Source organism: Pleurodeles waltl, chromosome 3_2, assembly GCF_031143425.1.
Source record: "Pleurodeles waltl isolate 20211129_DDA chromosome 3_2, aPleWal1.hap1.20221129, whole genome shotgun sequence".
Classification (NCBI taxonomy): Eukaryota; Metazoa; Chordata; class Amphibia; order Caudata; family Salamandridae; genus Pleurodeles; species Pleurodeles waltl.
The window spans coordinates 48298648-48322014 of record NC_090441.1 but is presented as its reverse complement, the minus strand read 5'-3'; the positions used below and the strand labels follow the sequence as shown (position 1 = coordinate 48322014).

Below are 23367 nucleotides of genomic sequence, written 5' to 3'. Positions count from 1 at the left end.
CGCATCCGAAGTATCCTGTGGTTACTTTTTGGAGCCGAAGAAGGATGGAGGCCTTCATCCCATTTTAGATCTTTGCCCTCTCAATGCATTCCTACATAAGGACAAATTATAGATGCTTACCTTGGCCCAGGTATTGTCTGCCCTCGATCCAGGAAACTGGATAGTAGTGTTGGATCTGCAGCATGCTTATTTTCTCATTCCTGTCCTACAGGCGCTGTATGCTGTGGAGCAGAAGCACTTTAGTTAATTGTGCTCCTTTTTTAAGCCCCACCAGTTACCCTTGAATTCTTATGAAAGTGCTGTCAGTGGTTGTAGCACATCTTTAGGGGTTCCTGTCGTCACCTACCTCGATGACTTGCTATTGAGTGCAGGCTCACCACAAGACATTCGTAACCCACCTCCAGGCTACCGTGAACTGATTGACAACGTTTGGGTTCATTATCAACGTGCCGAAGTCCCATCTGGCACCTTCACAGGCACTTTCTTTCATCAGAGCCTTTCTGGATACAGTGCAGTTTCATTCCTTGCCTCTGGGAATGGAGAGTCCAGCACATTTGGGGTGTGATCTTGATGCTTCAGCATCTGTCCTGGGTCTCGGTGAGGTTGATTCTGCGGCAGCTACTGGTCACCTACAGGTCAAGCACACCAGGTGGAATATGAATGATTTGCAATGGGATGTGAAGTCCTAGTGGGCACAACATCAAAGGGACCTCTCCTATCATATCCAGAGTTCAGATGAAGCTGCAAAAGATCAACAGTCATGGTTGCTGGACCGTGATTAGGTCAGTGGCAGACGATTCGCCCTTCCCCACCCAAAGCTAACAGTGGTGTTGGATGCGTTGCTTCAGGGTTGGGATGGCCACTTTGGAGAGGTAGAGATCAGAGGCATCTAGTATCCAGAAAAGTCTAGGCTTCCCACCAACCTTTTGGAGATGTGGAGCATCTGCTTGGTATTGAATGTCTTCCTGCCATCAAAGAGAGATTGGTGCAGTTGCTCATGGACACCACCACTGCCATGTGGTGCTACAACACACATGGCTGGGTGTGGTTGTGAACCCTGTCAGGAGGCACTGCGCCTTTGGAAAAGACTGGAACACCAGGATATTTTCTTGGAGGTACTCCACCTGGCTGTATCTCTAAACTTTAGGGCGAACAAACTGACCTTCTGACACGTTGCGTGTCATGCATGGCAGCTACATCACATGGTGTAAGATCTTAATGTGTAAAACCTTGGCTAAATCTTTTTGCCACTGCCGAGAATGTTCAAGGCCAGCACTTCTGCACATTGGAGTTTCAAATATCTGTCTCTTTCTACCGCTCTACCTCTCCCTCACTATCCCCCCCCCTTTCTCTTTCAATCACTCTGAGAAACATGTTCTGCCTAGATTGGATATCGGGACTCCTGTATGGCTTTCTGGTGATACCTCTCCTGCCTCAAGCTCTGAGGAAGACCAGGAGCAAACATGTCCAAATAATCCTAATGGCCTGGTTTGGGCACAGAGATTAAAGAGTCCAGAACTCCTTGGCATGTGCATCTGTCCTCTGTTCAGGCTGCTGCCCTGGGAAACTCTTCTATAACAGCAGCAGGGTAGGGTCCTGTGCCATCTTCACCGCCATGCTTGTGATTGAGCAGTGACAGCTGGCAGCATTCATCCTCCCTTCAGGGGTTGTTGATGTTATCTTGATGGCCAGGCACCCCTCAACACACAAAACCTGTATACGCCTGCCTTCACAACAAGTTTGTGTTTGGTGCAGCAATCAGCAGGCTGGCCAGCTTCAAGCTGAGCTATCCGAAGTATTGCTGTTCGTATTTTCCCTAACCCAGTAAGGACTTGCTTTAGGAGTACCAGCTTTTTTGAAGTTGCAGGATCAGCCCCCTTTGTTTAAATTGCCCGTTGTGATACGTATTTTGAAGGCTTTTCAAAATTTGTTTCCACCGTCTCTTTATCATGTCCCAGTGGAACCTTTACTTGATCTTCACCTTACTCTATGTAACCCCGATTCCTTACCGACCATCCCAGCTTCTGTGTTTCGTAAACTAGTCTCCTTCCCACCTAGAAAGGTCCCAAACATAGAGAGCTTTGTTTAAATCATCCGTTGTGATACATATTTTGAAGGGTGTGCAAAAATTGTTTCCACTCTCTCTCTTTATCATGTCCCAGTGGAACTTAACTTGATCTTCACCTTACTCTATATAACCCCTGATTGCTTACCGACCAGCCCATTTTCTGTGTTTCGTAAACTAGTCTCTTTTCCACCTAGAAAGGTCCCAAGCATAGAAAGCTTTGTTTAAATCATCCGTTGTGATACATATTTTGAAGGGTGTGCAAAAATTTTCCACCCTCTCTTTATCGTGTCCCAGTGGAACCTTAACTTGATCTTCACCTTACTCTATATAACCCCTGATTCCTTACCAACCAGCCCATCTTCTGTGTTTCGTAAACTAGTCTCCTTCCCACCTAGAAAGGTCCCAAACATAGAGAGCTTCGTTTAAATCATCCGTTGTGATACCTATTTTGGAGGGTGTGCAAAAATTGTTTCCACTCTCTCTCTTTATCATGTCCCAGTGGAACTTAACTTGATCTTCACCTTACTCTATATAACCCCTGATTCCTTACCGACCAGCCCATTTTCTGTGTTTCGTAAACTAGTCTCTTTACCACTTAGAAAGGTCCCAAGCATAGAGCTACACACTGATTAAAGCCAGATTGCCATTGGGCATTGCATCGGGACAGTCTAGAAAGTAATTAATGTCAGCATGCAAGTGGTACCTAGATGTAGTTTAATTTGTCACTTCTGGAGCAGAAGGACATTGGCTTGGAGCTGCACAACGCCACCTACCAGCTTGCAGAGACATTGCCCAAAGTTCCCGAATCCAGTTTGAAGCCTGGGATTATTCAAAAGGGGAGAAATCACTGTTAGATAGAAAATTACCAGGAAGAGTATTACCAATAGTAAGTAACTTGTTCTTTTGGAACATGGTGCTGCTAATGTATTGTGACATGTAAAGCTGTGATCAACTCTTCATTTAATAATTCAGTAGATTTATATAGCTCTTTAGGTGCCTTTGAATTGTTTATGGCTTCTTTATTTCTTCTTGTAGAGTTTAGCTTGTTTTAGAAGTCAAGATTGTGATCACATTTGTTGAATCAGTGAAGCTGAGTAATATAAGTTCAATAGTTAATCTGTACAGCTCTATGGAAAAACTCTTTACATCTCTTTCAGAGGAGTCCAATAAGAAGCATCCCTTCCCCTGCCCCACCACTTACCGCAGTGCCTTGACCTACTACCTGGACATCACCAATCCCCCACGTACTAATGTGCTCTATGAGCTGGCACAGTATGCTACTGACCCCAAGGAGCAAGAAAACCTTCGCAAAATGGCATCTTCTGCTACAGAAGGAAAGGTGAGTTCTTGTTCAAATATGACCCCATGTTTTCTGCTGGTGAATTTCCTAAAAAAGGAGCAGAAGGTTTGGGTTCAAGACTGAGGACGATGAAAGGTGATATACAGTAGCAGTCAAATGGAATAGGTTTATCACAAATATTCATTATTATCAGGATAGGGGGGAGGATATAAACCAGAATGTAGATGAAGAAAGTGCCTAGTTTCTAGACAGCAAGTTAGCAGAACAACAGCAAATCATTATCCAAAAACAAGAAAAATGAATTGCCAGAAATGGCGCACACACAATCGGTGCAACAGAAAGTTTTTTATTTTTTATTTTTTATTTTATAGTGGCAGGTGAAATGAAAACTGGGGAAAAGCCACATTAAAGTGGCTCCCGGACAATGTCTTATAGTCTGGTCTTACTCATGTTATGGATTGATATTTATTAAATCTAAAATGAAGGGGGTCGTGATTCCTTATACTAGTTTATAAATATCACCCCTCACTTCCATTTGAAATCTTTCTACTGCCTATACATGTCTGGCCTGAGGACTGGAATCCTTTCATGTCTTATTTACTTCATATTGTGCAGCATGCCATTGCATTCTGAACTACGAATGTGTTTGTCTCTTTTGTCCACTGATTGAAAAAGATCACCTCCAAATCCCACCGACACCCTTTAGGTTTTTACTTTTCCATACTCGTGCCAACCAACTCATAACCCTTTAAACCCTGTTCTGCGGGTTGCAGTAGGCTTTAGAGGCTCAAGAAGGAGGGTATAGTCGAGCTAAATACTTTGCTGTACTTGTACAGTTTTAAACCTTTGTCATTCACAAGCATTGCTGCTCCATTTTCCGAGCTGTTGCCTAAACTATACGCCTGGCCTTTGGAACTATGAAGCAGCTGAAAACCAAATAATGTGGCAGAATTGACTGAATTGTGCATCAAATTACGTAGCAACAAAAGGCAATTATGTGGCATAAAGTGTCAAATTCTGTGGCAGTATTTCACACTTTTAGCATTGAAATACAATATTGATGTCTCCGATAATTTCAGTTCACTAATGCCAGTTTAACACCTAACTACAGCAGTTAGCTACTGAAAGGTTACTAGGAAACCTTTGCAAATGGTCTGCCCCTGCACTTCACCACGTGTAATGTTTTTTAGTTACGTTTGAAACGTGATAGAAACAAAACTGTTGGTCGGCTTCATATAATCTTCATTGTATAATCATAAATGCTAGGATAATTCCAGCTGCGTGCCTGGATCCCAGAGCACTTTTCATAGTTGTATTGACCATTTGAATTTCACACATGGTATCAAAGTCCATCTGTCCTTATGAGCAGTACCCTGTAATATTCTACCAGATGCTAATTTTTTCTATGAAGTAAAATGAACCCTCAATAAACAGTTCACACTCAGCATTTTTGCATCTGATTTGCAAAAAAGGGGTGAACATGTTTAAAATGTAGGAATATATTCAGGCTGGTAGGCTTACATTGAAGACTGATAAAAAAGCACCCTGTACCATGAACTTCCCCTACCTGTGATGCACTCTATTGGCAGTTGCCTCTTAGAGCCAGTTCTTTTTAAGGATGAGATGTGTATTGTATTTGTTTTCCAATGCCTAACGCCTACACAACTGGGGAGGCATGCAGGTCATTCATGACATCAGTAAAGAATTACAGGTAAGTAATCTTTCTTTCTGCGGATGGTAGGTGTTCTGTAATTATTTGCCTTCTTTAAATAGATGAGGTCAGAGTATGCACAGTGTGGCACAATTTGTGCTGTCAGCTAAGTGCAGCGAGTTCTGCAGTGAAAGCACATTCTCATGCAAAACTAATTTATAAAGTACAGTTTTTTAAATGTATATTTTAATGCTACTTTCTAGGCTTTGTACCTCAGCTGGGTTGTTGAATCCAGAAGAAACATATTATCCATTCTTGAGGATGTACCATCTCTCCGGCCTCCTATTGATCATCTTTGTGAGTTGCTACCACGCCTTCAGGCCCGTTACTATTCCATTGCATCCTCCTCAAAGGTAAGTCCCCTGAAATGCTTTAAATATGAATTTGTTGCAGTATCCCAGATAAACAAGTAGGAGCAGAAATAGCCAAGGAGCAATATAGAGGCCTTTTATTTTTTTTCTCTAACAGCATTTGATGTGTATGAAGAACTGTCAAATGTCAGACAGTTTTGGAGAAACCTCTGTCAGTTATTGTGACCTAGATCTGCCTTTGTTTTATTTTTTATGGCTGCAGCGTAAGGTTCATTTGTGTATTGAACCAAGTACCATTTCCACTGGGGTAGAGGAATGTGTGAAAAGAGAAGGCAATAATATAGCAGAGTCTTTCTTACAAATATATTAATAAAAATATTCTCTTAACCATGAAATGATTGAACAAAGATTTCAGTAAGTTCAAAATAAACTAAGACAGATTAATTCAGCTTTGAATGATGCCCACATTTTTCGTTTTTAAGTATGTACTCTTTTCACAGTCGCAATCCCAAAACACATTTTAATATTTTTCAGAGTTAAATGTGTTAAGTTATTGGAATATGATGCCAGTTGCCTACCACCTTACATATGGACACTATTTTAAAGTGTTGTGAGAATATGTTACCATCCTTGTGCATTATGAGCTTGTGTTAAATTTACTTCTCTAACACTGGATCTTTTAAATTTTCACGTGCTTGAATCATTCCCTGTTGCCCGGCTGGGAAACCCTGGTACTTGAAAAAAATAAAAATAAGCAGTATACAGTGTAAAATACACAACATACAGTATACATTCTATAGGCCTGAAACAACACTGTACATTTAGTAGCGCATCCACCTCATTTGAAATCACCCAAACCAGCCAATGAGGTGGCAGCTTAAGCTCTGCTATTCCTCCAAGAGGCCGCCATAGCTTAGATTTCTACCTCACGTCATGTGTGAGGGAGACCCCTAACATAGCTCTGCTTTTAACTTTCAGTGAACCTTAATTTTGTTGCTTTCTTGATCTACCCTGGAGTTGAAAAGGCCCTATCTTCAGCGCAAAAGTACTGTGAGTTGTTTTTATGGAAATTGTAGATGTTTCTGAGCCAGGAAGATCTTTTTGCATGGCAGACAGAGACAAGAAATGTCTTTTCAATGCTTGTTATTCCTGTGGTCTGAAAAGGATTTACAGTGAAGATTCTAATTTACAGTGTATTTATCGTCTGTATCCGAAACATAAGGCATCTAAATGTGACATTTGTGGGAGTTTTTCATCTAAAACTCTTACGGACAGAGAAAGTTGGCTTTGTATCTAATGGCAAAAGAGAATAATCCTCCTTCTAGCAGGAATATCACCTCTTCAGGTGGAGATTCTCTTAAAAGCGCTCCTCCAAACACTTCCAAGAAGACAGCTTAGAAGCTGAGGCTTATTCAGTTTCATGAGTTGAACTTGTTTGGAACAGTGCTGACAGTCACCCATTCTGTCCAAAAACAAGGAAAACATGCCTATAAGAGTGCATCAGATTGAATTGACGGTCAGCCTCTAAAACAGAAGAGAAAATTAACCATGTTGATGACAACACTGATGACGATCTCGTAGTTGTCTGAGACTGTTGACGACAAGATCTTTAGTGTGGACGACAATAACATCATCATCAACAACATTCCCATAGACTGTGACCACCATACTGTGGACTGTAAAAACGATGCAGTCTATGAACGTTCTGTTGATGTCACCACCATCAAATGGAGTTTTTACTCCTCTACTTCCACCATTGACTAAATCTGCATTGCCACCAACTCAGTTTGCAGTCTGACCAGGAAAATGAGGAAACTGAATATGGTTTGCAAACTGCATATAGCCGACACAATTTATTGTGAAATATGTCCTACAGTTTGAAAGGACATAGAGGAAAAATCTTTTATTCGGACTGTGGTTACCATCAGAATTGTATTTCTCATGCTTCAAGATCTTTCATTCCACCTGGACGCTGACACCCTGATGTTGTTCAGGTACCATTTGATTTTTTTAAATTACATTGGAGCAAATGATGGAAACGTTAAAAAAATTAGCACTATAGCAACCACTGCAACAGCCCACTCCTTTATTAGCTAATCCTCCTCCACATCAGTTTCTACTACTCCCTCCTCCATTTCCAAGATAATCACGCAGATTGGCTCTAAGGTCAGTATCTCAGCAAAGCCTTAAGTTAGGGGTGATTATGACTCCATTCTTTCTATTTCGATGTAGATGAGGAAGAAGGCGAACTGCCACAGTAAGATGGAGGACAAGATGGTGTAACAGATGATATAGTTATCCCAAAGGAAGTGAATGACAGATGTTTCTCAAGATCAGACTGATAATATTTCCAGATTTCATTCTCTTATAGCTGTGAAGAAATGTAATCTTCCATTGAAGTCCACAGAATAGCAACGTTTCCTTTATGAATTTAAGGAGCAACCAAGGAAGCCTGTTAAAGCTATTCCAACTCTTAATTTTTTTTTTTATTTGGACAGAAGGTCTCAAGTTAATGAAGCCTCTGGCCACAGTTCCCTCATTGATTTCTCACCTGGAAAACAATTCTAAAACTCCGGATACTTTTCCAGCTTGACCCCAGGGGCACACAAAGCTGGATTCAGTCACTTCCTCACCAGCTCAAAGAAGATGTAAGTCTATACTTACACTGTCTTCCAGCCCTCCGAGTAGAGACACCAGATGTATAGGTAATTTAGGTAAAAGAATCTCATTTATGGCTGCCAACCTCCAACCACAAATCAGCCAACACTTTAGCAATCCTAAGGCAGTATGATCGCCAGATGTAGCATGATATTGCACCATTTCTTGAACTACCCTCAGAGGGTGAGGGAGTAAGCGAGAGCTTTCCTTAAGGAAGGAAAACTCACTTCTTTCCTTATTGATGCAACAGTGGATGTTTCCAAGGCACATTTCTTTCAATTGGCAGAAGGAAAGGTGCTAAGACCAGGTTGGCTACAGTCTACAGTCCTGAATTACAATCGGAGATTTTGGACATGCCTTTCAGTGGCCTTACTGTTTTTGGCAAATATGATTGAGGCCCTTCAAGGTCTGAAAGCAGATACAGATAACTGCCAAGGCTTAGGGTCTCTTACAGTGTTGGAGATCTGGATCTTCTCATTTTCATGCCCCTTGAAGATCGCAAAGTATTAGGGGAGGAAGATTCAGTCAGTATGAAAGTCTCCAATAATTTTCATCAAAGGCAATCTTGCTAAGACCACATATACTACTTCTATAACCAGTCATAGTCAAAATATACGGAAAGAAAGGGAAGGGTCCCTCAAACATGCACCAGTGACAACCAGAAAAGAGCTTGACTCTCTGCCTTTGTCCTTCTTCACATCTCCTGCTCTGCATCCCCCCCCCCCCCCCCCCCCCCCCCCAAACCTCAACAACAGAAAGAGTATCAGTTAGGGCGTTCTTTTACTGTGTCTCAAAGGAGCTATATTTTCCCCCAAATCACATAAAATAAGATTGTCCCCAAATCACAGAGAAATAGGGGGGGGGGGCGTTAATTTTGGGTTTTCCTGATTGTGAGGAAATGGAGTGTATTTTGTGATGTGTTTGTGCCACCTCACTGTGTAATACATTGACCCAACCCCCTAAAGTCCAGTAGGTTTTGTCTGTAAAACCCTCAGCTCCACCCTGGGTAGCTGTGGAACTGAGCACTAAGGCTTACACAGAGGAACAAGTGTTAAGCATTTTAACAGCAACAAAACAACTGAAAAAGAAATCAATATGACACTCAAGAAATCCAATATCAATTTATAAAAATAGACTGTATTTTTATAAGCGTTTAATCATTAGAATGAAAAAGATCTACTGGAGGGTTCCGGAGATATATATTTTACAAGCATTAATAAATCAGAGCAATTTCACTCAGCTGCGAACAATCCTTGGCAAAGTCAACAGATTGAACACTTAGAAACGTTTTTAAAGAAAACTTAGGTAAGTGTCAATGCGGTCAGTTATAAGTAGTTGGGGTGACCAACTCCTACAGGGAGCTAGTCAGGGGGGGACCTTGCCTCAAGAACAGTCACCTTCACAGAAGCAGCAGCCTTTCAGCCGTTCCAGGCACTTTATCTGTATTGCAATGGATTCCCTGGTGCGAGGGATGAAGGATACTGAAGGGTGGGTGTGGTGGATGTGATGCTGTTGACGGAGGTCTTCCTGCAGGGATTCTTAGATCCATGAAGATGGTTAGGGGTCCTGCTTGCAGAGTCGACGTCCCACAAAGTCTTCTCCAGTCTGGTCAAAGTCAAGTCGCCACCGGACTACCAGTCACCTGTTGTCTCAGTCATAGGCCAGTCCTTCCTGAGTTAATAACTCGCCATCTGAGGGTCCCAGCAACTCTCGGACGGCACTTTTAGCAAACTCTGGTGTAACTCTTCGTCACGTCTTGGTCCTTGGTGCTGCATGGTGGCTGTGGGAGCAGCTTGAAGACTTTGGGCTACCAACTTACCCAGCATGCTTCTTCAGCTACTGTCCCTGTGCTGTGAACGGGAGGCTAGTCAGTTGTCCGTTGGAGTTCTCTTGGCTTGACTGGGCTCTGGAGACATCTTCTCCTTGAGCAGGACACGGCACGCACAGTCCCTTCCATTGGTAGTTCCACCATCGACGACTTCACCACGTGGAGTCTTCGATGGTGCAGCCTTTCATTGCTGGTCCCTCGGTGCAGCAGGGCAGTCTTTCTTCAAATTCAGTCAAGATCTGAGTTCTGGGTGCTAGGGGTACCATATACATCATCAAAAAATGCCCTCAGGATATAAAACGGTTGGTAGCCAATGGGATACCAGATTTCCAAAGCACCCCCCCACCCCCCTGCTCACCACTTTCTGGGAGGTATGACATCTAGCTATCCAGGATGCACAATTCTTCCCATTTGGCAACACCTCTCTCTCAATGCTCAGAGCATTGTAGTCCACCTGCAGATGTGTGGCTCCCGAGGGGCGACATGCCCCTGGAAAAACCTGTTTGACAAATGACTTCTCCTTTCCTGTCCCCACTACCAGCCTGTCTGCCTAAACAATAGAGTGCCCCTGTCCTAAGTGTCAACCTTTTGCCTTTCAAAGTCTTTGAAGCTCACCTTTTGGGCTAGCATCCACATGTTTTACTGCAGGAGCTAGGTGACACAGCTCTCCCATGTAGGGCCCTACTGTGCCCTTTCATTAGCATGTCTCCTCAGGAGGACAGAAAGCTGTCTGCAAGACAAGCCCCGGGTGCATCAGTAAACGGGCACTGCAAACCTTAGGCAACTAAAGTGACTACTTCTAAAGTAGCACTTTGCCCACCAGTGGTATTAAATTTGGTTTAGCCATTAAATCTGATTTAATGTACTGATTATTTTGATACCAAACAACCTTAGTAGTCCCATTCATAAGTTAACAGGACTGGGGTGCCAGCTTGTAACTATGTACTTGCCAGGGGGGCTACTAGCCTTTCTACAGTAAAAATGTCAGTTTTGAGTTTTTACTGCTAGAACATGTAAAAGTACATGTTCCACTTTTTAATATACAGCACCCTGCCTTAAGGCTCATTAAGCCTGCCCTAGGGGAAACTTATATTTAAAGGGTAGGTTTGGGCTTTCCCGTTACCTTAAATGGCAAAGCAGAGGTAGCAGTTTAAAACTGCCTGTAGGAAGTTGGCTCTGTATGTGCTATTTCAATGTAAGGAATAGCATGCACAGAGTCCAAGGGTTCCCCTTAGAGGTAAGATAGTGGCAAAAAGAGATAATACTAATGCTCTATTTTGTGGTAGTGTGGTCGAGCAGTAGGCTTATCAAAGGAGTAGTGTTAAGCATTTGTTGTACATACACACAGGCAATAAATGAGGAACACACACTCAGAGACAATTCCAGCCAATAGGTTTTTGTTATAGAAAAATATATTTTCTTAGTTTATTTTAAGAACCACAGGTTCAAATTCTACATGCAATATATCATTTGAAAGGTATTGCAGGTAAGTACTTTAGGAACTTTGAATAATTACAGTAGCATATATACTTTTCACATAAAACACAAATAGCTGTTTTAAAAGTGGACACAGTGCAATTTTCACAGTTCCTGGGGGAGGTAAAGTATTGTTAGTTTTTGCAGGTAAGTAACCCACCTACAGGGTTCAGTTCTGGGTCCAAGGTAGCCCACCGTTGGGGGTTCAGAGCAACCCCAAAGTCACCACACCAGCAGCTCAGGGCCGGTCAGGTGCAGAGGTCAAAGAGGTGCCCAAAACACATAGGCTTCAATGGAGAGAAGGGGGTGCCCCGGTTCCAGTCTGCCAGCAGGTAAGTGCCAGCGTCTTCGGAGGGCAGACCAGGGGGGTATTGTAGGGCACCGGGGGGGACACAAGTCCACACCGAAAGTACACCCTCAGCAGCGCGGGGGCGGCCGGGTGCAGTGTGTAAACTGGCATCGGGTTTCCAATGGGAGTCAATGGGAGACCAAGGGGTCTCTTCAGCGGTGCAGGCAGGCAAGGGGGGGGCTCCTTGGGGTAGCCACCACCTAGGCAAGGGAGAGGGCCTCCTGGGGGTCACTCCCGCACTGAAGTTCCGTTCCTTCCCTTCAGGTGCTGGGGGCTGCGGATGCAGGGTCTTTTCCAGCCGTCAGGATTTTAGAGTCAGGCAGTCGCAGTCAGGGGGAGCCTCGGGATTCCCTCTGCAGGCGTTGCTGTGGGAGCTCAGGGGGGACAACTTTGGTTACTCACGGTCTCGGAGTCACCGGAGGGTCCTCCCTGAGGTGTTGGTTCTCCACCAGTCGAGTCGGGGTCACCGGGTGCAGTGTTGCAAGTCTCACGCTTCTTGCGGGGATTTGCAGGGGTCTTTAAATCTGCTCCTCTGTAACAAAGTTGCAGTCTTTTTGGAGCAGTGCCGCTGTCCTCGGGAGTTTCTTGTCTTTCTTGAAGCAGGGCAGTCCTCTGAGGATTCAGAGGTCGCTGGTCCTGGGGAAAGCGTAGCTGGAGCAGGTTTCTTTGGAAGGCAGGAGACAGGCTGGTAGGACTGGGGCCAAAGCAGTTGGTGTCTTCTTTCTTCTTCTGCAGGGGTTTTCAGCTCAGCAGTCCTCTTCTTGTAAGTTGCAGGAATCTAAATTCTTAGGTTCAGGGGAGCCCTTAAATACAAAATTTAAGGGTGTGTTTAGGTCTGGGGGGTTAGTAGCCAATGGCTACTAGCCCTGAGGGTGGGTACACCCTCTTTGTGCCTCCTCCCTGAGGGGAGGGGGGCACATCCCTATTCCTATTGGGGGAATCCTCCTTCTACAAGATGGAGGATTTCTAAAAGTCAGAGTCACCTCAGCTCAGGACACCTTAGGGGCTGTCCTGACTGGCCAGTGACTCCTTGTTTTTCTCATTATCTCTCCTGGACTTGCCACCAAAAGTGGGGGCTGGGTCCAGGGGGCGGGCATCTCCACTAGCTGGAGTGCCCTGGGGCATTGTAACACGAAGCTTGAGCCTTTGAAGCTCACTGCTAGGTGTTACAGTTCCTGCAGGGGGGAGGTGTGAAGCACCTCCACCCAGAGCAGGCTTTTGTTTCTGTCCCCAGAGAGCACAAAGGCTCTCACCACATTGGGTCAGAAACTCGTCTCTCAGCAGCAGGCTGGCACAGACCAGTCAGTCCTGCACTGAACAATTGGGTAAAATACAGGGGACATCTCTAAGATGCCCTCTGTGTGCATTTTTTAATAAATCCAACACTGGCATCAGTGTGGGTTTATTATTCTGAGAAGTTTGATACCAAACTTCCCAGTTTTCAGTGTAGCCATTATGGAGCTGTGGAGTTCGTTTTTGACAGACTCCCAGCCCATATATTCTTATGGCTACCCTGCACTTACAATGTCTAAGGTTTTGCTTAAACACTGTAGGGGCATAGTGCTCATGCACATATGCCCTCACCTGTGGTATAGTGCACCCTGCCTTAGGGCTGTAAGGCCTGCTAGAGGGGTGACTTACCTATGCCACAGGCAGTGTAAGGTTGGCATGGCACCCTGAGGGGAGTGCCATGTCGACTTAGTCATTTTCTCCCCACCAGCACACAAGCTGGCAGGCAGAGTGTGTCTGTGCTGAGTGAGGTGTCCCTAGGGTGACATAAGACATGCTGCAGCCCTTAGAGACCTTCCCTGGCATCAGGGCCCTTGGTACCAGGGTTACCAGTTACAAGGGACTTACCTAGGTGCCAGGGTTGTGCCAATTGTGGAAACAATGGTACATTTTAGGTGAAAGAACACTGGTGCTGGAGCCTGGTTAGCAGGGCCCCAGCACACTTCTCAGTCAAATCAGTATCAGGCAAAAAGTGGGGGGTAACTGCAACAGGGAGCCATTTCTTTACACTGCCCTTCCAGTTTACAGTGGCGGACTGGGAGCCATGTTTTTGGTTTACCTAGACCCTCTCAGTGTGGCAAAACAAGGGCTGTAGTCCCTGGGGGACACTCCAACCTACAGGCCCTGGGTACCCCTGGTACCATAAACTAGGGACTTGTAAGTTAGGCTGCCTAATTGGGGAAAAGCCATTTAAATATACACCATTTTAAGGGTCAAAGCACATGTGCTGAGTCCTGTTTAACATGGATCAGGGCATTTAAGTTGTTACACCAGTACAAAGCAGTCAACACCTACAAAAAGCATGTTTACTTACACCGATTAAAAAGAAAATGGGTCATTGGAGACCATTCCTGGAACTCAGACAACCAAACAAATGTCTGAAGAAGCAGTATTTCTGGATGGTTACCCTATCAGGCGTCCTCCTGATGATGCAAGGAGTTGATTTCATGACCTCACTGGGTCTTCGGGATGTGTATTTCCACATATCCATTTATCGAAGAGACACAAAATATCTAAGATTCCTGGTAGCAGGGCAGAATTATCAGTTCAAGGTGCTTCCTGTTTGGCTCAGATCAGCTTCTCAAATTTTTAGCAGATGCCTCACTGCAGTAGCTGCTGTCCTCAGAGGGCCTGTTAAAGGAAGTAACAAGAAGCTATAGGACTGCCAGCATCAAACAAGGCCTCACACTGAACAGGGAAAACTCTTAATTCGAGCCTCAAATAAAAATTCCGTTCTTGAGTCCATTACTCAACACGCAACAAGGAAAGGCTTTTTCATCTCAGCAAAGGATGAAGAGGTTGCAAATTGTGGCAAGAAATGTTTCCACAAAATTGTCAATTACAGGCAATACAAATCCCTACTGGGCCTGATAGTGTTGTGTGTGTGCATTGATCCCTTTTGCAGGCTCTACATGAGATCTGTTCAGTAAGGCCTAGACTCTCAATAGCAGCAAGTCGAGGTGTCTTGGGAGGATACGGTGGAAGTCAATAGGAGGCTTTAACAGGCATCATTCTGTCGAATGCTTCCAGCAAATTTGAATGCAGAACTGACTTTCCTGCCTGTGTCAAACAGAATGATACCTACAACAGATACCTCCCCGGATGGATGGGGAGCTCATCTCGAGGAACTCTACCAGAGGCCTATGATAAGGTGTGAAAAAAACACCTCACATTAATGTGTTGGAACTGTGCATGATTCGACTATGCCTGCAGGCTTTTCTTCCCTGGCTAATAGGTCAGCCAGTCTTAGTCAGAGAAGACAACACAACATCCATGTTCTATATAGCCAGGTAAAGAGTAACTCAATCCCAATCCCTTTCAGAAGAGCTCAATCCCAAACCCTCCCAAAAGAGGCTCAATAGCTCTGGGATCTGACCATTGCGCACAAGATCGACATCTCTGTGGAACACTTTCCAGGTTGCCAGAATGATCAGATGGATGCACTCAGCTGGCAGATGTAGAATTGTCACAGGTGGAAGATAGAACAAAAGCAAAAGGATCATATCTTTGATCAGTGGGGTCCCCCCACAATCGATCTGTTCGCCTCTCCGAACAACAGGGATATGCCTGTGCATTGCAGCCAAGTTCAGGCATTCAGGAATGACGGGCTGTGCCCTTTTGTTTAGTTGGTCCAAGATTTTTGCCTATGCCTTCCCTCCTTTTCCCCCTTGATTCCCAGGGTGCTGTGGAAGGTGAAGATAGATCATTGCATTCTGATCCTCATTGCTTTGGCGCGACCACACCAATATTGGTACAGTGAGTTGCTGCAGTTATCAACAAGTCTAGCTTTCCTCTGAAAATACATTCCAGGATTCTGTCCAGACATCGCAGAGAGATTCTCCATCTTGAGCCCAAGTCACTGAACTTAACAGCATGTTGTCTGACCACCTAGAGTTTGGCCATTTGGATCTGTCGCAAAACTGTAGAAACATTTTACCACACGCTAGAACTCCAGCAGCCACAGAGACCTACAACACCAAGTGGAAGCGTTTCTGTAAATGGTGCAGGAATAGTGGTCATCATCCACTAAGAATAAAACCTCATCAAATCCGTCCATATTTGTTGAACCAAGCAAACAGTAGGCTTAAATACTCTTCTGTCAGAGTCCATTTGGCTGCAATTTTGAGATTAAAAGAACTGAGTGTTTAACATCTTCTCTGTTCTCTCAAAGAATCATAAAACAGTTCATGAAAGGGCTTCTTAGAGATTTTGCCCCTCTTCAACATCCACCACTTCCATGGGAACTTAATATTGTCCTCAGTCAGTCGATGCTGCCTCCCTTCAAACCAATACATATGGCACATTTAAAATGTCTCATGAAAGACCGTGCTTCTACTAGTGCTAAAATTTTTTAGAAGAGTGGGAGGAATTCAAGAATTTACCATCAAGAAACCTTTCCTTAGATACACAAAGGACAGAGTAAACTTGAGAACCAACCTTCTACATTTATACCTAAAGTTCCTAATGATACTCATTTAAATGAACCTGTCATTCTTAGATCCTTCTTGCCAAATCCATCTACATCAGCAGAAAGAGGGTTACATTCATTGTGCCTACGTAGATGCCTCTGGTTCTAAATCGGCAAAACAAAGGACATGCTTACTTCAGACCAGTTTGTGTCTCTTGGACAACCAAAACTAGGTTATCCCCTGTGCAAGCAGAGGATAACTCATTGGCTTTCTGCCTGTATTTCCTTCTGGCATGCCAAGGCCACGCTCCCACTCCAGGGAAGATGGAGGGGGCACCCCACCAGAAGCATGCCATCAACTCTGACAATCTATACTGGAGTGTCCTTGAAATACATTTGAAAGCTACCTGGAAGAGCTACCTGGAAGAGCTGGAACATGTTTACAAAGTACTACTGCCTAGATGTGGACGCAGAAGCTGATGCAGCAGTGGTACAGGCAGTTCTGGGAAACTTGTTCAGAAAAAGGTGAGCTTGCATGCCTCTTTGATTATACTTCATAATGTGCACTGCTCCCTAGTCTGAGTGAAGCATGTGAATATATAAAAGATCCAGTGTTGGAGAAGAAATTAGTTACCTTTAAATCCAGTTCTCCGCACTGATGAAGTTTGGGTGCTTTCAAATTGGGTTGGTGTGCTAATAACTGTACAGTGAAGTAGCAGTATACAGTGTAAAATATACAGTATACATTGTATACTGTATATTTTACACTGTATACTGCTATTTTAATGTACCGGGGGTTCCCAGCCTGATGACAAGGAATGGTTCTGGCATGTGAATATATAAAAGATATCAGTGTTGGAGAGTTTGAGTTACAGGTGAGTAATTTATTGCGTGAGATGGTCAAATCAGATCAATGCAAGCGAGAAGATGCCATTTTACCACCTGCAACCTGCTAGCAGAAAATGCAAAGAATGCAGTAACTGTGCCACGTTGTCATGCCTCATTTTTGCCTTATTTAGAATGCTTTGTTGTGTGGTAAAGCCCAGCAGAAAAGTTACATGTGCTATAGGGATTTTCCTTTTCATTTAGTTCTCTGTGCCAGAAGAGAGCCTTAGTTTGTATTTCTAATGTTAGACCTTGCACATGGTTTCAACGTTTCTTTTCTTATTATTTTGATGTTGGTTATTGTGCAGGCTGCACCGCAGGTGTAGTAGCCCACTGAACTACTGTACTGTTATTGTTTGCTCTCCTGCTGATTAATTGTCCGCTCTAGTCTTGGTGGCCTGAGTTCTGTGTTACAAGTAGTGTCAAACCCAGTGCTCATCATACTCTGCACACTGCTAGGTGCTGCAAAAAATAATATAAACTAGTGCTTCCTTTTCTGATATGTGGATAAGGTAAGTTAAATAACTTTATTTTTACTTAAAAGTTGAATGAGAGTCTCAGGTCATTAGCTGTCCACAAATTCAGGTAACAGTGCTGTAATGTGCCTACTCAGCATATGCTCTATGCTGCGCAGGTTCTGACCTGTGATGGTTTTAGCCTTGTTTCTCAGTGTAGGAAGTTGGCTCTGTATATACTATTTCAAAGTAAGAAATAGTGTGCACAGAGTCCAAGGGTTCCAGTTAGAGGTAAGATAGTGGCAAAAAGAGATAATTCTAATGCTCTATTTTGTGGTAGTGTGGTCGAGCAGTAGGCTTATCAGAGGGTAGTGTTAAGCATTTGTTACACACACAGGCAATAAATGAGTAACACACACTCAGACTTACTCCAGGCCAATAGGTTTTTATATAGAAAAATATATTGTCTTAGTTTATTTTAAGAACCACAGGTTCAAGATTTACAAGTAATACTTTAAATGTAAGGTACTTCACTTAGATACTTTAGGAACTTTGAATAAAAGCAATATCATATACAGTCTTTGTAAAAATGGCAATAAGGTATTTTCAAAGTGGACACTGCAAAAATCAACAGTTCCTGGGGGAGGTAAGTGAAGGTTAGGTTTGAAGGTAAGTAATACACTTACAAGTCTCAAAGTTGGGGCATAGGTAGCCCACTGTTCAAGGCAACCCCAAAGTTACCACACCAGCAGCTCAGGGCCGGTCAGGTGCAGAGGTCAAAGAGGTGCCCAAAACACATAGGCTTCAATGGAGAATAGGGGTGCCCCGGTTCCAGTCTGCCAGCAGGTAAATACCTGCATCCTCGGGGGGCAGACCAGGAGGGTTTTGTAGGGCACCGGCGGGGGGGACACAAGAAGGCACAGAAAGTACACCCTCAGCGGCACAGGGGTGGCCGGGTGCAGTGTGCAAACAGGCGTCGGGTTAGATAGGAAGTAATGGAGGGACCCGGGGGTCACTTCAGCGATGCAGGCAGGCACGGGGGTGGGGCCCTCCTCAGGGTAGCCACCACCTGGGCTAGGTAGAGGGTCGCCTGGGGGTCGCTCCTGCACTGGAGTTCGGTTCCTTCTGTCCTAGGGGCTGCGGGTGCAGTGTTGGTTCCAGGCGTCTGGTCCCTTGTTACAGGCAGTCACGGTCAGGGGGAGCCTCTGGATTTCCTCTGCAGGCGTCGCTGTGGGGGCTCATCTCTTGCTACTCACTGGGTCGCAATCACCGGGGAGTCCTCCCTGAAGTGTTGGTTTTCCGCCAGGCGAGCCGGGGGAGTCGGGTGCAGAGTGGAAAGTCTCCCGCTTCCAGGGGGAAACGTGAAGTCTTTAAAGTAGTTTCTTTGTTGCAAGAAAGTTGCAGGTTGTTGAACAAGGCCGCTGTTCACGGGAGTTTCCTGGTCCTTGGTTGCAGGGCAGTCCTCTGAGGCTTCAGAGGTCGCTGGTCCTTGTTGGATGGCGTCGCTGTTGCAGTTTTCTTCGAAGTTGGGAGACAGGCCGATAGGGCTGGGGCCAAAGCAGTTGTTGTCTCCCTCTTCACTGCAGGGCTTCAGGTCAGCAGTCTTTCTTCTTGTTAAGGTTGCAGGAATCTAGTTTCCTAGGTTCTGGGTAGCCCCTAAATACCGAATTTAGGGGTGTGTTTAGGTCTGGGAGGGCAGTAGCCAATGGCTACTATCCTGGAAGGTGGCTACACCCTCTTTGTGCCTCCTCCCTGTGGGGAGGGGGGCACATCCCTAATTCTATTGGGGGAATCCTCCACTCACAAGATGGAGGATTTCTAAAAGTAAGGGTCACCTCAGCTCAGGACACCTTAGGGGCTGTCCTGACTGGTGGCTGGCTCCTCCTTGTTTTTCTAATTATCTCCTCCAGCCTTGCTGCCATAAGTGGGGGCAGAGGCCGGAGCGGCGGGCATCTCCACTAGCTGGGATGCCCTGTGGTGTTGTAACAAAAGGGGTGAGCATTTGAGGCTCACCGCCAGGTGTTACAGTTCCTGCAGGGGGAGTGAGAAGCACCTCCACCCAGTACAGGTTTTGTTCCTGGCCACAGAGTGACAAAGGCACTCTTCCCCATGTGGCCAGCAACATGTCTGGTGTGTGGCAGGCTGGCAGAAACTTGTCAGCCTACACTGGAAGTCGGGTATGTTTTCAGGGGGCATCTCTAAGATGCCCTCTGGGTGTATTTTACAATAAATTGCACACTGGCATCAGTGTGCATTTATTGTGCTGAGAAGTTTGATACCAAACTTCCCAGTTTTCAGTGTAGCCATTATGGAACTGTGGAGTTCGTGTTTGACAAACTCCCAGACCATATACTCTTATGGCTACCCTGCACTTACAATGTCTAAGGTTTTGCTTAGACACTGTAGGGGCATAGTGCTCATGCACATATGCCCTCACCTCTGGTATAGTGCACCCTGCCTTAGGGCTGTAAGGCCTGCTAGAGGGGTGACTTACCTATGCCACAGGCAGTGTGAGGCTGGCAAGGCACTCTGAGGGGAGTGCCATGTCGACTTAGTCATTTTCTCCCCACCAGCACACACAAGCTGTGAGGCAGTGTGCATGTGCTGAGTGAGGGGTCCCCAGGGTGGCATAAGACATGCTGCAGCCCTTAGAGTCCTTCCCTGGCATCGGGGCCCTTGGTACCAGGGGTCCCAGTTACAAGGGACTTACCTGAGTGCTAGGGTTGTGCTAATTGTGGAGACAAAGGTATAGTTTAGGGAAAGAACACTGGTGCTGGGGCCTGGTTTGCAGGGTCCCAGCACACTTTCAATCATAACTAGCATCAACAAAAGGCAAAAAGTTAGGGGGTAACCCTGCCATGAGAGGCATTTTCCTACACATATGACATGGGCATTAATCTGGTCACTGGTCTAATACTGTTAAAACTCCTACTCTATTGGATACGTGTCTGGCCTACCCCCGAGCTGGCTACGTATAGAGCAGGCCTCAGCTACCTGGTTAGGTTAGACTTAGCTCGGAGATCCCCTGGTTGTGCTTTGTTTCCACATGGCTTAAATAGCTGAAGTTTGAGGCACTTTGGGAACAGCCGGACCAAATCTGTAGAGAAGATAGACAGGTACTTAAGGTGGCATCTTGGCAGTACACTAGGGAGCGTCAGCAGCATTCCTTTGCTACTATTCAAGTGCTACATTAATGTGTGGCACAATCAGTGCTGCTTCCAACTAGTAGCCTTTAATTTACAGCGCCTGGGTACATGTAGTACCATTTACTAGGGAATCAAGTAAATTAAATATGCCAATTAAGTCCAGGCCAATTTTACCATGTTTTAGGCAGAGAGCGCAACCACTTTACCACAGGTTAGAAGGGGTAAAGTGTACAGAGTCCTAAAGCCAACAAAAACAAGTTCAGTAAAAACAGGGTAGTGTTCAGTGTTCAATATGGGAGTCGGTCTATAAAGAAGTTGGATCTGCCGGATTATGCATTGATTTTAAGATTGAAACAAGAGAGGCCTCCCTTAAGTCTGGGGCAATCTGCTCTCTGCTAGAACCTCCTTGTGTAGTTAAGCCAATCTAGGCACTAGGGAACCCATTGAGCATGGAGTCTTTCAGGTTGCCAAGTCCCATATGGCTCTTCTGACCTCTTGGGCTGTGATGGGGCCATCTGTCTATTCTCTGACTTCTGTGTCATTCCAGTAAGATACAGGCCATCCAGAAAACTATTCTTAGGTGCTGTAGGTCGATAAGGCTCCACCTTCTATAATTAGTTGTAAAACCCACATAGGGTCTGAGTGATAGCATGTTGCATGCTTTAAGGTGCCTGCCTCGTCTTGAAGTGATGTTTTAGGCAAGCATTTTATTTCAGTGTTTAGGAATTCCTAGACCGACATGCCTGTGACTAGCTGTTGCTCAATTGTAATGTAAGTTTGTTTCTACTCTATCCTGATTATTTTCCAGGGTTTTTATAACTGTCAGCCACTGCTTGTATACAGTATTCTCGGACCACCACCTTGAATGCTTCCCATTTTATTGGTACTTCGTCATCATGTGAAGTAGCTCGGAATCTGGTTTGCAAGGGTGTCTCGCAAGACAGTGTCTTCCAACAGAGAGATTTGAAGGCTCCAGGTGGGGATGCATGGGATTGCTCTTCCCCATTCTAGTGCATTAGTGGGTTATGATTAGATATGTTCCCATCTAAATAGTCTGGGAAAGAGACTTGTGAACAGTGCTTTAGAGCAGAGTATTCCGTCCAATCTTGCATACAGGTCATGTATAGGGGAGTAGAACAAATAAAGTTGAAGGGTTCGGTTGGTCAGGCACGAGTAGTGCTGATGTTCCGTGTTGAAGCAATTCTATTAACACCCTCGCTTTATGAACGGTTTGGGTGGGCGGAGGAGGTGGATAGATCCTAATGTCTTTTCAAGAACACTATTAAAGTTGCCCCCAACATCAAGGGTGGTATCTACTCACCTAATAACTTGGTCACATAACTAGCATGTGGAAGGCCTACTGCACTGTGTGTGTGGATACTGCAGTGACTAAAGAGTCACCATCTAGGTTACCCTCATGCAGGATAAATGCTATAACTGTATTCACCACGAAGGGAGTGCCAGTAAGCTTTAACTGTGTTAATGGCGAAGGGAGTGTCGGTTTTGAGCCAGATTATGTTGCCCCTAGGGTATGTGGAGAAATTGGTGGGAAATATTTGACCTCACCAGCACTTTTGAAGGTTTGTTACCTCTTTTAGGGTTGTATGTTGTTTCTGTAGCAGGGCTGTATGGATGTCTGTGTGCTTGAGAAGCAAGTGGCTTTTATAGCACTTAGCTGAGCTATTTTTCCCCCCAATGCTCCATGTCCTGATGGTGAAATTGTCTGTCTCATGTCGATCAGTAGTAATCTAAACCTCGCCCACTGTAGTGGATCCCCTCGTGTTTTTTCCCTTGCGGGAGCGATACCCATTCTGTACAAGCTGTTCTAAGACCAGTTCCCTAGTCTGTGCTGATCGGGGGTAGTCTGAGGTAATGGTGAACAATAATCAGTCAGACTTAAGAAGCAGGGAGGAAATGGCTGTTTGCCCAAGAAGTACTAGAGTGCTAGTAAACATTCTTTGGGGTGTGTGAATGGCAAAGTCTATTTCAGAAAGGGAGGGGTGTGTACCCTGGCTCTCTAGATGAAATCAAAAATCCAAATGGATGGCCCGTAAATTAGCAGAGTCTTTAGGATGTCCGGTGGATGTTGCTGGAGGAAAATGTGTGCAGCTGCAGGGCCCCTCATTGGCTGGAAGAGTCGTATCTCTCCCACGGGAGCACTGCTGAGGAGGCAAAGAGGGCTATGGGCAGCAAGTTGTTTTCAGGTCCGTAGGTATCACTGCAGCAATTTTTCCATAGCCCATCACAGGGTATTAAAACCTCAAAGACCCTAAAGGAGATCTGCTGTCAGAGGAGTCAACAGTGGGGAAGATCCCAGGCCCCGTAATGGGGTGAGTAGCAGAGAGGAGTCCTTGTCTATGTTCTCTGAGGAAGAATTCACATTTTCCCTGGCCTGGCCCTGAAAGGAGGAAAATCTTCAGTGCAGATTTCCGACTACCATGGGCCTGTTCCTGAGATTATAGCCCTCCACATTTCCTTTTGGGTAGTGACATCATCTGGCCATATACGTCCATCTGTTCTGGTGTTCTGTCTGAGGAGAATCGCTGGTCCTCGACCCAGTACTAAGTGTTGTTGGGTTCAGTAAAGAAGCAGATTTTCTACCCTGCTGTGAACTTGTGTTAGGCTGCAATCAGCAGTGCATATTGTAAGCCCAGTTTTAAAGTTTTTTTTGTTTTTTTTTTTCATCTTGTTTTTTTAAACGAGGGGAATGTCTCCGGTTAGTGCTGGGCAGCCAGGGTGTAGTCAGGAAAGCTCAGTAGCTGG

General features: G+C 45.0%; 1 protein-coding gene across 3 annotated transcripts in view; it reads left to right on the top strand.

Moving 5' to 3' along the window:
- POR (cytochrome p450 oxidoreductase) overlaps positions 1-23367 on the top strand; it is a 374224-nt gene that overhangs the window by 269112 nt on the left and 81745 nt on the right. For all 3 annotated transcript variants that reach the window (XM_069226728.1, XM_069226727.1, XM_069226729.1), the window contains 2 exons: positions 3226-3407; positions 5283-5432. In XM_069226728.1, the coding sequence (XP_069082829.1) occupies positions 3226-3407; positions 5283-5432 (332 nt within the window). The remainder of the gene's footprint in view (positions 1-3225; positions 3408-5282; positions 5433-23367) is intronic.